Genomic DNA, 18,256 nt, shown 5'->3' with positions numbered 1-18,256 from the left:
ACACACACAAACTCCATGGCCTTATAAATCATCATCGTTCCATTGGACTGTTTGACGACGCCTTCAAAACAATATTCGACTTTGTTGAATGAAAAGAGCGCTCAAGTGGACGGACGGTCGAACGATGGTTATGAATTGTGAATGGGCATTGATGGATGCTTGGAGGCACGATTTGACTGAATGTAAGTCTCCCACATGCCGGGCTCTCTACCGAAGCGCTCTCTTTAACTTTCTTGGGTTGTCATGGAGGTTTGTAGCGTGCCCTTGCCAGCGTTCCTTCATGTACATATGTATTCCGACCTGTTTTACTTTACTTGCCACTGCAGCTCACAGAGCGTAGCTGCTAATACTGCTCACCCAAGAAGCGATGGAATTAAACTTTCAAACGATGTTTTGAGGTGCCTTTGCCATCAGTTTGGTTCCGTATGCGGCTGTTAAAAACGTTGAAGAACAAATAAACGGATTTGTTTTTCGTACCTGTGTGAATAACTGAAGGCATAAAAGAAAGAAAAGAAACAAGCCGCAAAACACAATTTTCATAGTGCTAAAATAGTTGAAGGTGCTCTTGAGCACAACGAAAATACGAGTCCCGCTTTTTACCCCATTCCGTGTCCCCAACCCGTTGAGGTTAAATGTCGTTTTTGAGTTTTTCCCTACTCTGCCACTGAGAAAATTTTCGCTGTTTTGCTGCTTTTCTCGACGCATTTCTTCGCCGCTTGATTTTCGTGTTTCTGTTGTTGTAGTAGGTCGATGATGAAGTGTTGAAAAGACGGATTTCTTTTCGCCAAAGCAATGAGTGCGATTGTCGTGTAGGCAATTGTCGACTTGCACACATACACATGCCAACGACACTCTTCACATTTCACTACAGCGACAACACATCAGTGAAAAGCAAAAAGCTCTCAGTCACAAAGATCAGCTGTTTAGCTGACCATTACACGTCGGTGGTGTAGCTCCCTCTGCTAGACTTCCATGCGTAACTTTAGACCGATGCGCATTCCATTACAAAACGAAGCTAGCCTCCCCCAACCACAGTCGCAAACAACACAACAACAGTACCCCACTCGGGTGCCCCAACTAAAACAACGGAATGCACAAACAACTGATTGGGTACGAATTACGAAGCAAATAACAAACAAACAAACAACAAACTTGGCAACTTTACGCGTTCACATAGGGGCGCCGCCACCTGACATTCTGATAACTGCCGTCGCTTAGCATCTTCATTCATTGGTCAGCCAGACAATGGAACGGTTGTCGCAACAATAACGGAAGAATAGAAATCCCCAAAAACGCGATCGATTTAAAAAGCCCGTGCCGTACCACAGCCTCTCGTGGTTCGAATTGCGTAAATATTTTCAAGTGCGAAACGATTCCAATCGAGTGCAATGAGAAACAGTAGCACGTGTGAGAAAAAAGTGTTCCCATTCAGCGTTTAGCCAAGATTTCTGAAAATGCTTTTTAGCCACATGAGTATCAAACAGGAATTGCAAACGGATGAGACACAACAACATAGCCAATTTCAGCCAAGTCAATCGAAATTTGTCGAAATCGAAAATTGTAATAACTGTTCAAAAATTGCCCCAAACCCACTGACACGTGAAAGCCCCAAAACAATAACCAACTCCAGACAGATTGCCACCATCCTCAACAACAGGACTGGCAGCAGAAGCAATCGTCCTTTAGTCCTCAATTTAACCAACACAACGAGAACGACCACCAGTTCTTGCATCGGCGGCGCCACGGATTTCTCAATAGCAGCGATAATGGCGAGAGGCGGAAATGCCTCGAGCCGCGAACCATCGGAGAGGAGTTTGAGTGAGTAATGTGATGTGTACTTAATCGTTCTTACAACAAATAAAGGCAAACACATTCAAACACACGTAATGCCACAGAAATGGGCATTGGGACGTCTTCACGCCAATCTGAATATCCTTTCGTTTCTCGACTAAAGAGGCTTATTATTATTTCCGAATGTGACATTGTGCGTATACGCACGTACGTTTGTGTATGTGGATGTGTGTGTATGCGTGTATGTGTGTTCTGTGTATATTGTTATTGCCATTACCGGCAGGAATCTCTTTCATTTCTCTTAAAGGACTTTCCATAGAGTAGCTCGTAGACATTCGTCCTAGTTTCGGACAAAGAGCGCACAAAGTGTAAATATGATGCGATTCTTTGCGTAAATTGTGCGTAAACAGCGTATCAAAGACGGTTCGTACGTCAGTTTGTTGGCTTCTGATGGTAAATCCACTAAAACACTTACTTAGTTTACGTAATAAAATAAATGTTTACCACTATTCTTCATTCAGCGTTTTCGTGAGTTTCAAATGAGCCTATATTCCCCTGAATTTTCTTGAATTTCTTTTGATTACAAGGCATTCGATGCTAACTGCACTTTGAACCAAACTATGCGTATATAATCGCATTATTATTACAAAATATTCAAAATGCACCTCCATCAAATGTGTTGTGTACTACGGTCTGAACATCTGAATCCTTTTGTCATTCATCGCGCAAATGATCGCTCAGATATAGGGAATTTTGACACACCTATATGAAGTTTCTGAAAACACGAGCTACAATTGCGAATTATTAACCTGAAAATTTCATAATTATGTTGTGACCTTTGAAAAGAAGAATAGATTAAATTGTTAGCAACGTGTTGTTGTGAGTAATTGTGACAGAAACGGTACTGCCGTATAGTTTTTTACTGGTCATTTTTTAATGGTTTAATAGACGTTACTAAATATGTAACTCTACTATGAATTCCAACAAAATAGGTAATACATATTTGTAATCTTGATGACACAACAATATTCACAGCTTTTAAACTACAAAGCTGTGTGTGAACAACAATTGGGCACAATATTTCTCTGCCATTATTTCGAGAATTGATAATAGAAATAGTCAGTTGTTGAATATTCATTTTAGAATAGTATATGTGTTTGTTCGTTGAAAGAATATCCTGTCAATGTAAATTCTCCCACAAAGATTGTTATTTCATTCGATTTCTTATAATTTAGATCAGAGGTTTGATTTAAACAGGCAAGGCATAAAATATCCTCACAATAAATTTCCATATTTTGACAATTCAGCCCAACAGCGTTACCTAAAATTCGACATACACGATCGACGTTTTTCGCCACACACACACACAAATTTGGATGTACCACAGGAGGAAAAACCTAAACGAGTTTCAAATACCACATTTGAAACAATTCTCTTGAAAAATGTCATACCCTATATTCGGAGGTACTTTCAACTGAATCGTTCATAATAGAAGGTATTCCTGTTAGTTTTTTTAATAATTTGTAATCCAATTTCCGAACACAAACTATTTTAAAATTATAAAAAATGACCATTTGAGAAGTGGCCCGGGCTCCATGCACCGCCTCTATGGCTACGTCGCACAGTGGGGTGAGATCCTCAAAAACGGAGTTTAATTCGGGAAAGCATTCTATCGCGTTGAAATTTTGTCCAGACATTTATATTACCCTCGCATGTTTAGTGTTAAAAATGGGGCATATTGGGCCACGTTTCGTTATGACCCCCATATAGCGTTGCTTCCTGATTTTCGGTATTTTGAATCTTTTGACCACAATTTTAAAGCAAATCTTTTTATAACGTGACATTTAGAGTTCTGAGTATATCTCATCATAATAAGAGTTTTAAGATATCTCCAGTATTTGCTATAGACTCCTAATTTTCGGCATTTTGAAGGTTCCGACTACAATTTTAAACCCAAGCCAAACATAGCTGCACTTCTTACTATTAGATATTTTGAGAATCTCTCCCTACAAAACTTTGTGTGATAAGTCCACTATTGTTTGTAAGCCCAATATAACGGTACTTTCTAATATAAGGTATTTTGAAGGTTTTAGAAAGAGTTTTTTTACAGATGTATAATTTCGTATTTTGTTTCTCAATGGGTAAAAACTACAAATACTGCCAATATAGAGCCACCCTTAAACGTAGATCTTTGTAGATACCAATAGTGTTATATACACAAAAACAGAGATAAATTCGAAAAAAGTTCTTTTTTCCTTGGAAAACCTTAAAGCGGAAGACAAAGAGACTGCATATTTTTATGAGAGAAATTATATTTAAAATATATTTAAGTAATTGGCTAGCAACTTAGCTTTCATATCTGAAATAGACCAAAACCATATTAATATATTTTTATAAAAAAGGATGTGTAACTGAGCATACCATTTTTTAAATAAAACAAAAACTGCACGCGCTTTTTTTGACTATTGAAGATGGCATTCCATACCAAAATACAAAAGAAATATTTTAAGACCTTCTCGATATATTTAACGATTTAAAATCCATCTACTTTTCGGATATGGCGAAAATATGGACATAATTTAAATCAACCTTCAAAATATCAAAAATTTTTGCACTTCAAGACCCCAAAAACAAGTTTTTTCCTTTTTCTTGTTGCGTTTTGTAATATTTTGTAATATTTAAAAAAATACATTTTTCAATTAACTCCGTTTTTTGTGATTTCACCCCTCGGTGCGTCGGTCAAAACAACGATTACCACGTTGCCAAATAAGAACATTTCATCACACGAATCTTAAAAATGCTGAACTAGTTTTTCCTTGACTTCAAATGATCCCATTTTCGGTGTTAGTTTTATGTTACCGTTTCAAATAATATTCAATTGATAATTTTTTATTATGTCAATTCATATGATAATTTAATATCAACTATATATGTGAGGTCACAGCTTCGTTCCTAATTCGCTCCAAACATAATTTCTATATGAGTCTCGGCCACAGATTGATCTAGTTTAATGGTGCTGAAGGAATTTATAGAATTTATTGTTCGTCTCGTCTTTGAAGGGATTGTTTCCACTCTCTATCCAGATGTACAAATGAAACCAAAATCAAACCAAATGAATTGAAAGTTCTGCGCTCACTAAGAAAACCCAAAAAGTTACAAACTTAGATTTATAAGAATTTACAATGTCTGATGTCCCATTTTTAAAATAGCAAAGTCAGAAAACTCAATCCGGTATTTGGCAAGAATAACATACGAATTCTAATTTGTTTTGCTCCATATAAAATACCTCAGAACTCTTTGTGGGCGCTATGAAACTAACAAAAGGTACCTGATTTGAAATTTCGGATAGAACAGTGTTGGCATTTACCTTTCGCGATACAGTTCTTATTTTGTTGTTTTAAAAAAGCCAAACTTACTTAATTTTTTTTTAATACGTTAATTTATTAGTGCAGAACTTTGCCATGTTTGTCGAAAACAAATTAAATGACGATTATTAGATCTATAAAAGAGGATGCAAATAAAAAAATAAGAAAAATCCCCAAACAAAAATCAGAGGAACTGAAATTCGAATATTAAGATTAGAAATTATTGTCTTTTTTTTTTGAACACGCCTCAATTATTTTGACTTTGCCAGCAAATTTTCATCGAAATTAATAGAATTTTGTGGACTTGATTTACTTGGTACTTATTTAGGTATTTTGGTTCCGCAGGCAACCGCATACACTCTGTTTATTATACCCTACAACACTATGTGTTTGGGGGTATTATAAGTTTGATTGGGCCTAAAATTATGTAATACCTCGAAATATTCCTTTCCCACATAGGAAAATATATATGGATTTTCCTATCTCGCCGAGCTGAGTCGATCTAGCTATGTACGTCCGACCGTCCATGTTAATTTGTAATCACTCTACAGGTCGTAATTATGGCCCGATCTTTACGAAATTTAGAATGGATGTGGGGCTATAGCCAGAATAGAACCCAATTGCTTTTGGAGATGATCGAATAATATTTAGGGTATTTTTTTTCCTGAATTTGAAGTTGCTCTACAAGTCGCAGAAATAGACCAATCGAAGCGGAAGTTTGCATGGGGCTAGAGCCTAGGGCTGGACAGAAGCCTTCCAATTTTGATGGTCATCGGGTAATATTTAGTAGGTAAAATAGACCATAAAATTTGTGATAAATAAAAGTCAATTTTTCGATTAAACCGCGAATATTTAAAGGTCAATTCTGACCGATACATAGATGCCGATAGTAAATAAATCTTGAGATATAAGCATTCTAGCTAACATCCCCTTCCATCCCCTTGTATATAATATACAATGTGTATATACAAGGGGATGGAAGGAGATGTTAGCTCGAATGCTTATATCTCAAGATTGGCTAGATGGATTTTGAAAAATTTTGTCAATTAAGAATGCCCTTTTGGCATAAAAGTATAAATAATGAAAAGTATAAATAATAATGACAATAATGATGCTAATATAGATTTTGTTGTATTTTGTGACATTTTTTATTTTTTTATCGCATGCGATTTTTTCAATTTGACTTATGATATTGAAGTGTATATTTTGTAATATTTTTTCACCTTACAACACAGGTTGGGGTTATTATATACAGATTCCAATCATCGTCCGATCCTCACGAAAATTCTTACAAGGGTAGAGTTAGGCTCAGAAGGGCTAGTCCTATTTTTTTAAAAGATTGTTAAAAATGTTCCTGATCTTGCAGCCGTTATGAAGGTCACAAATAAAAACCAACGGACACTGAATCTCGCATGAAGTTAGAATTTAGGACAGCGGGTTGAATGGAGGGGCCTCTTGCATTTGGGGATCATCTCAAAATATTTAAGGGTTCACATGAACCAAGAACAAAAAAAATTTTCTTCATCTCACAATTGAAACCAATCGACACGGAATTTTGCATGAGAGGACAGTTTAAGACAATGAAGAAGAAGTATAGCATTTTTGATGACCATTGGATTAAACTTAGCTGTAAAGTGGACCACACCGACTAATAACACGGAGGAGTGCGTAAATATGGTCAAATGTCCCTGGTCAAAATGCTAAGGTTAATATCTGGACAGTGTTCCGTGACATAATTTCAAAAGCGAAATCTTCCAAAATAGATTTGGACATAAGTGGGCTTCTAACATATGGTAGTCTTGTAGGGTATCACATGGTCGGCCCGCACGACTATAGCCTTTGCCTACTTGTTTATTATTATTATTTTTTTTATTTTCGTACATTAATTAGCAAAAAAATAAAAAAAATTGGGTTAAGCCAGAAAAAAAAATTATCCTTTGAAAGACCTTCATAAATCTGAAGACAAAAAGACTACACATATTTATGATAAAGGAATAATAATAATAATAAATATATAAAAAAAGGCTGCCCTCCTATTTGAAATACATCAAAACCTTATCGATATATTAAAATAATGTTCGTATTTTTTACATAAAATTGATGGTCTATTATACCCGCAAAATATTGCCAAATTGGTAGGCTTTTCCAACCCTATGCAGATCATGTGCACAATCAGGAAATTTTTATGTTTTGGCCCATTTCAACCTAAATATTTTGCAAACATCTCCAAAACAAATAAGCTCCTATTTCGAACGAAACCCAACCCCCTGGCTAAACTTCCTGAGGATTGCGACCTGTTGCGTGATTACAAATTAACATGGACAGACGGATAGACGGACGGACATACATAGCTAAATCGACTCAGCTCGGCGAGAAGATCCATATATGCATTCCTACTTTTGTTATTAAATTGCAAGCAATTCCATAAAAATATGGGAAGGATTGGGGATATAGAAAAACATAAACCTTTATAGAAATTGTTCCGCAACAAGAGTAAACCCATTTACGAAATCTAAATACCAAATATTAAGTAATTTGGTTAGAAAATGTGCATAAATCGTAAACGAATATCGGTAGTTACAAACGGAATGACAAACTTACCTTATCCTCCATACTAACTATACCATATACAAATTATTTATGTATCTTATATTTTACCTATGAACTACCCCGTATTGTCCAAAATTTGGCCCATACAGGGTGAGATAAAAAACTGCAACAAAGTCAAACGCCATCATTTATAATTTTTTTTAAATTTTATTGAATGAAAGCAAAAAACTTCGGAAATAGCATTGAGGTGAACGACACTTTGGTATTTTTTAGCGCCAACCTTACTTTCCAAAATACTCCAGACACAATAGTCCAACAAATTGATATCCGGAGATTTTGGTGGCCATTGTGCGCTTTAATACACGCTCCAGAATATTTACGCGATAATATTCGGCATTTATGTTGATCCACGGTCGATTAATACGAAGCGAACATCGGCTGTTATGGCTGCCCACACTATCACCATTGCCGGCGCCTAAGTTCTGGTGGCCAACCGAAGGTGCACATTTCAGCTGACCTCTTTGGCAAGTAACTCGATCATTTTGTTTGTTTACAAACTGCTGGACAACAAATGTTTTCTCATCGGAGAAAACCAAATTCGGCAGTTCTCCACTTTCAGCCAAGCGATGCAACTCTTTAACTCTTTTGAGTCTATTTTCTTTCTGTTGCGGTGTAAGTTCTTGCACTTTTTGGCATTTCAATGGGGGGTTTCGATCAAGTTGCTGTTTTCTTCCGTCAACTTCCTTGACATCGGGCTACGCTACCAGTATCACGGTAACGAGCGATGGTACGAGACACAAAAGATTTATTCACATTTAAATACTGGAGTGCTCTAACGATAGCCACTTGTGGTTTTCCAGCCAAATATAAAGAAATCACACTATCGCGCTTGAATTCCATCACGAATAACTTTTTTTTCTAGAAAATTCTCACCAAAATGCTTTTGAACGCTTGTAAACAATATAATGAGCTGTCACTGGAATAATTTAAACAGAACGAGTGTATTGGAAATGACAGCAGTCTGAAATTGGTTGCAGCTTCTTTATCTCATCCTGTATAATAAATCAGCCGAGAAAATGGACAATATTGGCCACAATGTTATAGGATATATGATTTGTTTAACAAATTTGACTAGAATTTAGGTTCGTGAAGAGTGAACCCTTTTAAGCCATCATCACACTAAACCTAGTTTTAGTTGTTTTAAAATTAACATGAGGATAGTTTTAATCTAATCGGAACTAGTGTTACCAGCTGTATACCCGCTAGTGTTACAAGCTGAATACCCCCCACCATGAGATTGGAGGAATTGTTCATGGAATGAAGAAGACTCCATAAAGTATATATATCCATGATTAGCATAACATTTTATGTAGATTTAACAATGTCAGTCAGTCGGTCTGTTGAAGTCACAATACGGACTACATTATTTGACGTAGAGCTTTGAAAATTCGCACAAATTTTGATTGTTTTCGTATAGCATCCAATTAACTAGGTATTGTTGATTGGGTGCTGTTATTCGGTATTCTGATAATTTTAGCCAATTTTTCAACTCGATTGTGCCAAAATTGGTATTTAGAATTTGCAAAGGGTTCTTCCTCAGGTGGCAGAACATTGCCCATATATGTCCACGTCTTACTATAGCACCCATATAACAGTAACTTCGGATATTCGGTATATTAACATTTTCTAACGAAATTGTCTAACATTTTGTATTTGTAGTTGGGAATGGGTTCTACCTCCGGTTGCAGAACATAGTCCATACAAATTCACGCTTTCCTATAATGCCTATATAATGCTATATTCGACATTTTGATAATTTTAGCCCTATTTTCACGATGTTTTGAGCTAATTGTGGAGGGTATTGAAAGTTTGGCACGGCCGAACTTAATGTTTTTTCTTCTTTCTTCTATTCTGGACTTTGGACAAAATTGAAAAATTGTGAAACAGTAAGTGTCCCATTTTAAACAGTAGCTTGATTGTTTTAAATATGGATTTTGAAGGATTGGTATCTAATTATACCCTCAGCCTCTGTAGCCAGAGGGTATATATCAAAACGTGCCTAGTCGAAATAACGAGACCCTAGGTCTCTTTGGACCAAATCCGTTTCAGGACATTTGGAGTCGATCTAGCGATGTCCGTCCGTCCAAAATTTTGGCCCTTTGTGGGGAAGGGACTTGATGGAGTCTATATTGCAAATTCAGGAAATATTTCAGTTTCTCTCCAATTTCACATCGGAGCTTTTTTCGACCTGTAGTGTGATTACTAATTAAAATGGACAGACGGAGGACTCAGCTCGACAAAATAAGAGGATCGATAAACTTTCTCGTCGAGCTGACCTATTTATGTATGTCCGTCCATCCGTCAGCCCATGTTAAGTTTGTAATCACTGTATCGATCGCAAATATGGTCCAATCCTCACGATATCATGTAGGTAGTCAGTGCAACCGACAAAATTGAAGCCTACAGTTTCGGGAGATGTTCGCAAAATATTTATGGAATGAAATGGACCAAAAACTGTATTTTTACTGATTTTGTAGTTGCTCGCGTATTGAAATTACCAACAAATCTGATGAGGATAGTTCCTACAGCCCAGAAAGGTCCAATTTTTAGCGGGTGACCTGGAATGTATCAGAAATCGACCTTCCCAAAGTTCTTTCACCAATTTCAAAAATAAAATATATTTTACATTTTTGTAGGGGAATTAGGAGCAGAATGTCATGTTAGTATCTAGTTTTCCCTTCGTTTTAATGTGTTTTTGCAACTAATCAAAACAATAATAATTTACCTTTTCTGCCATTCCGTTTTTTGCGCTTTTTTCACTGCAACCGGCAATTTGGTCTTACTTAGTTCAATTAAATATCAACATGCAGATTTACAATCGTTGAAAACAGAGTATCTTCAACAATTGAAAACGGCACTCATTAATTACAAACAAATTAACAAGTGAAACCAGACGGGAGCGATAGAGAATAATTAATACATTTTTGAAATGCATTAATGTTTTATCTCTTTGATGTGTTTTGTTAATAACATTTACAATTATACGATGCGGCTGCATTTATCACCGGCTGACCGTCCGACCGTCCGTTTGGCGCACTCGCTCGTGAGTATTTGGAAAACATGCACATTTGAGAAATGTCCGACATTTGCATAATAAAGCCATCCATTTGGAAACGTTGAAAGTTTTCTAATCACTTGCCCCCGCAAGTTTTGTGCGAAAGCAGCAGCGTTTTCAGCATTGCATGTTATTTTAATTTGCATCTGTGAATTTCATTTTGTTGTCTTATTTATTTATTTAGTTTTCATTGTGAGCTAAATGTTGAAAAGAAATAATTCACGACTCTGATGCGTCACCTTAAAGAAGTAGGCATCTACTACAATGGACATAAAAAATGCAGAATATTTTGCAGACGAATGTAGGAAGCACACCACTTACTATGCAGCAATTGAAGGAAAGAGATTTAATTAATTGCTAACTATTATGTATGTATTATCCACCATAGCATGGAGAGTTTATTAAGAAGTTGGAAAGACAACTTCTAGAAATAATTATATATATATACAGTCCCTTCTGTCAGTCTGTGGAAATCATGTTAGCTTCCGAACGAAATGAAGTAGTTTAATAAAATTTTGCTGAGATGCATTTTAAGTCAGTAGAATTTTTGGTATTTATAATGGACCATATAGGTCCAGATTTTGAAATAACTAGTGAATATGTGACAGTACCGTCAGATTAAAGGTGTTTTGGCTGTTTTCGTAATATTTTAAATTGGCAGTTTGTGTTCTTTGCAATCGACTATCCATATGGATCATAGTTTAGGTATAGTCCCCATGTAACTGTTCTCCCGATTTTCGGTATTTTGTTGACTTCTGTCACATTTTTACCGCATTTGTATCAATTTTTTTAATTGGAGTTCGTAAAATTGATGCGATTGGGGTGAAAAAGTGACACAAATAAAAAAACATATGGTGTCTATACCTTAACTCGGATCTGTATAGATGGTTATTTGCAAAGAAGTTTCTTACAAAATTTCAAAATCTATCTATATATATATATAAATGTAAGTTGTGTTAGTTACTACGCTTATAACTTAAGAACCGCTGGATTAATTTTAACGATTCACACAAATTCGGAGTTGTCTACTCTCCGAAAAGGCTAATATCCAAAAAAATCGCGTAAAAATGTGATATATTAACATTTTCATTTTGACTTTTCAAATGTACAATAGTAATGTTTTATTTTGCATGATTTTTTTCCATTTTGACTTACTTTTTTCTAATGTACATTTGTAGTGTTTTTTTATATTTTATTTTTGAATTCGAATATTTATACCAATTTATTTAATTGACTTGATTTCTTGAGAACTGAAATTGATGGAAGTGTAGTAGCGAATTATGTGGTGGCGAAACGGAATAGATGATATCGAAATAATTTAACGCGGTCACACCAAAGTTAAAAGATAATTACTTTTTCTAAATCGCTGAAAATCATGAAAAAGAGATCTCATTGCAAAAATCAAAAAAACATTTTCAATGGAATCGAATTTTAAAGTAATAGTACATTCTATTGACAAACTTTGTAAGGAAGGATCTTAAAACATTTGCTGTAAAAAATCAGCGAAAAAGTTGAAGACTTTTTCAATTTGTTATTCTTTTTTTTGTCAATTTTTTTTTTGTGAACAAAATAAAGAATAATTTTTCACTAAAAAAATTGAATAAGTGCGAAATAGGATGTTAACTGACATCTACCTTTCAACTCCAGGGCCTACATCGTGGGTTAGCTGGAAGATGCGAACACGTTTAAACAAACAAAAATGACCGAAAAAGCTTAATGGGGCTCATTTCAAAGCGTGACAATGATCCGTCCAATGAGAGCTCAAAATGCAAAATTCTTTGGGAGAATAATAAGTAATATACCAATATTGAAATAAAAGGTGCAAAATAGTAGAGCGAATGGGACTTTTAGTAAGAAAAGGTTTTATATCCTTCCAGAAATTCTTCCCAAACATTCAAAATACCTAAAATCACTTTTGCAGGTCTTTATATCGATCATAACTCATGGATAAGGGAACAACCCGATTTCATATTTATATAACCATCTATGATTTAAGTTATTTTTGGGGTCTTGGCCGGCCACTTTTTTCATTTTTTGGCCCTTATTTGACATTTTTGTTTCTAAGGGGGTAGATAACCTCTTCGCATAAAATTTTAAATTTTCAGAGTAATGCATATATTGGTAATGACCACATTCATCAATTGATTTGGCTAAAAAATTTTATTTATGCCACCCTGGGGTAGGGAACCATCATACAGATAATTGCCACATAGGAATTTATTTAAGTAAAGTCCCCACATTGAAGTATCCCCAAGTCCACTTTCACATCTAATGTGTGGTCAGAAAAGAAAATTTTGTATTCTATTGAATTTTTAACCCCCAAGAGAATATTGGTTGGGAACGTAGATTTGGGATGTGCATCCATATGAAATAAATTGTGGAAACATGAACAAATTACAAATATAAGAAAGTAGCACGGGACCGAATATTTGTTTAATCATCATTGAATTATCCTATGATGAAAATATGGAATTTAAGGGGTCTCCAACTTACAATTTAAATGGCAAATAAAATTAATTCCCATCTTATCATTCTGCCCTCAATTATGAGGTGGATAAAATTATTTTTACTTATTTAAATCACGCGAAATGCTATGACATGCTATATTGTTCTGCTATATTTTTGATTTGGCCTCTATTTGTCATCTTGGATTATAAGGGGTAGAAGAAAGTTTTCAATGTAGGTCGATGTTTCGGAGTAGTGCCCATATAAAGAAGGTACCTCCTAATTTAACCACATTTCAAAGAATTTGGCTAATAATGCGTATTAGGGGGGTGAAAATCTTACACTAAAATTTCAACATATCTACAAATTTTAGAATTTTTATCCATGTTATAATACCCTCTCAAGTCCACCTTTTGGCGGACAAACAGACTGACATGGTTAGGGGGACTTATGAGGACTCTAATGCACAATCTAAGTTGCTAATGGGTTTAAAAAAGTAATTAACTTTGGCTATTCTTAAATCATTCTGCCCTCAATTATGTAGTATACAAAATACAGCAAATTCCAAATTACTGCTCATTTGACTGGAAGATTTTGCTACGATTTTTACCATATTAAAAATTAATTTGATCCCTTATATGGCGATAAGATTGATATATACTTTTTAATAGATTTGTATAGCACATCCACACAGTTGAAGCCACGGTTTAAATATTGAAGCCCACTGGTTAAAAATGGGTACAGGTATTTTAAAACACTTTAAATCGACCTGTACGTGAGCACTTATATCAGTCATATCTGTGAATAATTATGCTTGGGAATATATGCATAATAGACAAAAACTACGGGCCGGCAACGCGGACCGGGTCAGCTAGTATATATATATTTACAGGTCTACGTTTTCGTATAAGACCCATATAATCCGGTATTTTGATGATTTTAGCTCCACTTTCACCAGAATTATTTCAAATTAGGAATTTCGTTGCCTTAACAGATTCACGTCTTAAAATAGCTCCCCTGTATTATCACGCCTGCCAATATTCGGTATTTTAAGAATTTTAGCTACATTTTTCAAGAGAAGTATATCAAACCTTCTCTGACAGACAATTAACTATAGAGGTCCACGTTCTTGTATAGTCCCGTGTAACCGTAACACGTGATACCCACATTTTTTTTTAAACTATAGCGGCAGTTTTCAAGTTTCTTTCAAACGGTAGAGGGTATTAAAAGTTCGGCCCGCCCGAGCTAAGCTTCGTTTTACTTGCTTTTAATAAGGATCTGATATTTTAAAATGACCACTTCGGGTCCACCTTTTGTTATGGCCTCTATATAACGGCATAACAGCACTATATTCGTAATGCCTGTACATCGATGCCGTTTCCGATTGAGATATTGCAAAATATATACAAAACTTTAGGTGTTGTTAAATGCCCATTCCCAAATTATAATATCCGGTCTTTAAATTGGAAATGATTTAAGCAGCAAAATTATGTATACCAACATTCGTTCATTAGAGTCCAAACAGTTTCTGATCTGCGGGAAAGTGTTATAATTATCTCGTTTACATTGATTTTTTTAAAATTATATGTGTTTTGAAAATTTATGATAACTTTGGACAAACTTGCAAGTGACAACTAAATAAAAGTTTATGTATGGAAAAAATCAATAATGTTTTATAATCATCGAAACTGAGTCTCACCCGCAAACATTTTAAATATTCCCATTAATGTACGTGTAGTTTGCTAGAATGAATTGTTTTAGTCGCAATATCATAATATGGTAGCTTTTGATTGGTAAAAATTGCGAAAGAGGTATAATTTTCTTTCAAACCTGAGTGATTTTAGTATTTTTTCCTAGTCAAATTTAATTAACTCAGCCGAATTCGAATCAAACCCCATAAACGGTGGATATAGGTATGTGTGAAAGTAGAAAAATCGTCAATAATATATTTTATAAGTTCTACGTATCACGTTTAATGTGAACTCTTTTGGCATCAATAAGACCGAGCGATACTGTGGATAATTTAGGTTTTTTTTTATCAAAAATAGAATGTGGATAGTTTTAAAATATGGTTTCGTATGTATTTATTTTACTTAGAGGAATACTGTACTCGGATTTTAAATTTTAATTTTTAAACATATTAATGTTAATACATAAAGAGTTGGTGCCAAATGTTGTTATAATATATCGAAAGATATGGATAAAAAACTTTTTCGAATTTGTCCAAAGAGTAAAACTCCTCTTGCTCGCTCGAATTCGAGTGAGTGCGCTCCTAAGTGCAGAAAAAAAGTTCAAGCAAACTCAATTTTTCGATGTCGCTGAAATATGAGTGAACATAAGTTGCTCGTTTTTGAGTGGGAGCAAAGGTTGCTTAAAATCGAGTAGATTCTACTCTTGCCGAGCACTCTTTTAGTTTTTTTCTCTTCTCCTGTGGAAATGAGCAAATATGTGCTCCACTTTAAACATTTCGTCTTTGTTACATTAACATGCAAGTTATATGACCCATCGTCATCGTAACACCTCGAGATATAAGTTGTATACCCCACAACGTATATATATTCCTAATCAGCATGAAATTCTATGTTGGTTCAAAAATATCTGTCCGTCTGTCTGTCCATTTATAGAAATCACTCTAGCTTCAGAAGGAAATTAAGTAGGTTGACCAAATTTTGATCAGATGTATTTTATGTCTGCAGAACTTTCGATATTGAAAATGACCCAAGTAGGTACCGTACCGCCAGATTTAAGTTTTTTTGTTGTTATAGCCACCAATTTAACTTGAATTTGCTGTAAATAGACAGATTGTCTTTCCACCAAAAAATCAATGTTTTGGTATGGCCAACATATGGCTGTACTTCTAGATATTCTGTATTTAAAGGCTTTAAGCTATATTTTCAACTGATTTAATCAAACTTGGTATTTGAGTTCCTTCTTCGGCAAATAATTGGCTACAGATGTCCACGTTTTCATATATCCAGCATAAAATTGTACCTTAGCTGATTTTTTACTTGTTTAAACTGGTATTTTCTGGATGTTATCCGGATTCTGCGCTGTATTTTAATATATTTTTTAAAGGTTTGAAAACTTTTTAATTACATATTTAGTTTTTGGCTAATAAAATATAAATTTTAGACACAATATTGTGTTTATGGATAAATGAGAAATGCTCTTAACAGTTTATGTATACACTGTTATTGAACACCAAATGCCCATTTTTAAAATGAGAACAATTTTAATTATTGGATGCAGCCTCAAATTATGTGAAGTAATGATTAATTTTTTCCAATAGAATTGTTAAAGAAAATTTAAATTTTCCATACGCAAGTTCTCAATAACATATAAGTTCAATAGAGATAAAAAGAAAAATTAAGAAAAGTTAAGACTAAATCAGTATTTCGATATTTTCACATTTTGTATTTATTGCTAGTCGTATTTACAAACACAATTTTACACATTTTTCCTTTAAGAGAGATGATTAAGAACGTTCCGCCCCACACTCTTATATGTTAACATGTACGAACTTTTGTTATTCTATTATTAAAATATTGGAAATGCAATATGCAGTTGTCAAATGTGGCGTGTCGAAATATTTAATATCAGGTTGTTTCATTTGAAATGACATAGCTTTGCACTTTTGACTCTAGAATTGCAGTTGCGAAATGTGAATTGAATAGTACAATGGGATATGTGTGCATAATTTTTTTCCAGGGTATTGTCACAGAGTTACATAAATGGCAACGATGGCTGCAAAGCAACAAAGTAGTATCTCTATGACATAGGTCCCAACGTCCCGAAGCGAGGATGCAAATCGTTTATTAAAACATTAATAAAATCAAATATTTCACAAAGTAATTTCTCACAAGTGCGTGTCTTTCCCTTGCAGGTCCATTATCCCTTGAACGCTTCCCCGACGCCGAAGAGGAAGGGGATGTTGATGTGGTCGATTGTAGCGACACCGAATCAGCGGCATCCGTTGTTCGTCTATCGCGGCACGGTGGAGCAGCGCTTATCCAAAAGACTGCCCTTAAACATCGCATAAACTACAGCAATGACAGCGGAAATGGAAGCTCCAACCATAACCACAGTTCCAGTAGCAGTCGAGGGAGGGCGTCTCCCCAAAGTCCTTCTCAGGCGGAAGACGATCGTTTGTCCCCAGAGCCAGCGAAGGTAAAACGCAAAGTTAGCAAAATCCAACCTAAACTAAATGTAGAACTAGAATTAACCATCCCCATTTTTAGAACTCTCCCAAAATAGTTGGGTCCTGCAACTGCGACGAGCTGCTGCCCATTCAATGCCACCTTGAGACCAAAGAGTTATGGGACAAGTTCCATGAACTGGGCACCGAAATGATCATCACAAAAACGGGAAGGTAAGATTAAACAGATTAAAAGGAGTGCTAGTTTCCATTTTATGCTAGAATGTCAAAATAACTTGATTGAGTATATGGCTATGTGGGTCTGCTATCATTGCAACAAAGAACAAACAGTGAATGCGTGTCACGACCAAGACAAGTCCAATATGTTTGGAAGATTAAGCGTGGCCACATACTTCACAGCTTTCATTCGTCGACTTTGCACGAACATTTATTTGAGCAAATGCAACAACAATAACTCAACATGATAGTGTCGTCGAAGGGCTCCACGAACTCTCGTCTGCGCTGCACCTTTGCCAGAACCACAACCGTTCGCAGATATATGGGAGTGCTACTACACTGGCTGATCACAAATGAAAAATGGTCTTCAACACGAATTCGATTCGCAAATGCGGACCCTAAACAAATAATAACCCCATACAATCTTTAATGTGGAGCCCTTCGTGATCCAAGTATCTTGAAGTTTCATTCTCATTAATTTCCAGAATGTTGCCTGTATTATCGAATAATATTTTAAAGGGTGAACGGGTGAACAAAGGCAACTACAAACTACTTTGGAATGAATTCATTAACAATTAATAACACTCTTGAAATAGAAAAATAAAACACAAAAAACTG

The 18,256-nt window shown here is 35.3% G+C and overlaps 1 protein-coding gene across 2 annotated transcripts in view; it reads left to right on the top strand.

Annotated features, from left to right (window-relative positions):
- The first annotated feature begins 392 nt into the window (after positions 1-392).
- Positions 393-18,256, top strand: part of LOC101899904 (T-box protein H15-like) — a 28,716-nt gene continuing 10,852 nt past the window's right edge. Inside the window, exons 1-3 of one of the 2 annotated variants that reach the window (XM_011298273.3) lie at positions 393-1,818; positions 17,150-17,445; positions 17,505-17,635. In XM_011298273.3, the coding sequence (XP_011296575.2) occupies positions 1,455-1,818; positions 17,150-17,445; positions 17,505-17,635 (791 nt within the window). In that variant the 5' untranslated portion in view covers positions 393-1,454. The remainder of the gene's footprint in view (positions 1,819-17,149; positions 17,446-17,504; positions 17,636-18,256) is intronic. The other variant, XM_005177538.4, reaches the window with a different exon arrangement.

This window comes from Musca domestica, unplaced genomic scaffold (assembly GCF_030504385.1).
Source record: "Musca domestica strain aabys unplaced genomic scaffold, Musca_domestica.polishedcontigs.V.1.1 57, whole genome shotgun sequence".
In the NCBI taxonomy this organism is placed as follows: Eukaryota; Metazoa; Arthropoda; class Insecta; order Diptera; family Muscidae; genus Musca; species Musca domestica.
This window is presented reverse-complemented; position numbering and strand designations above follow the sequence as displayed.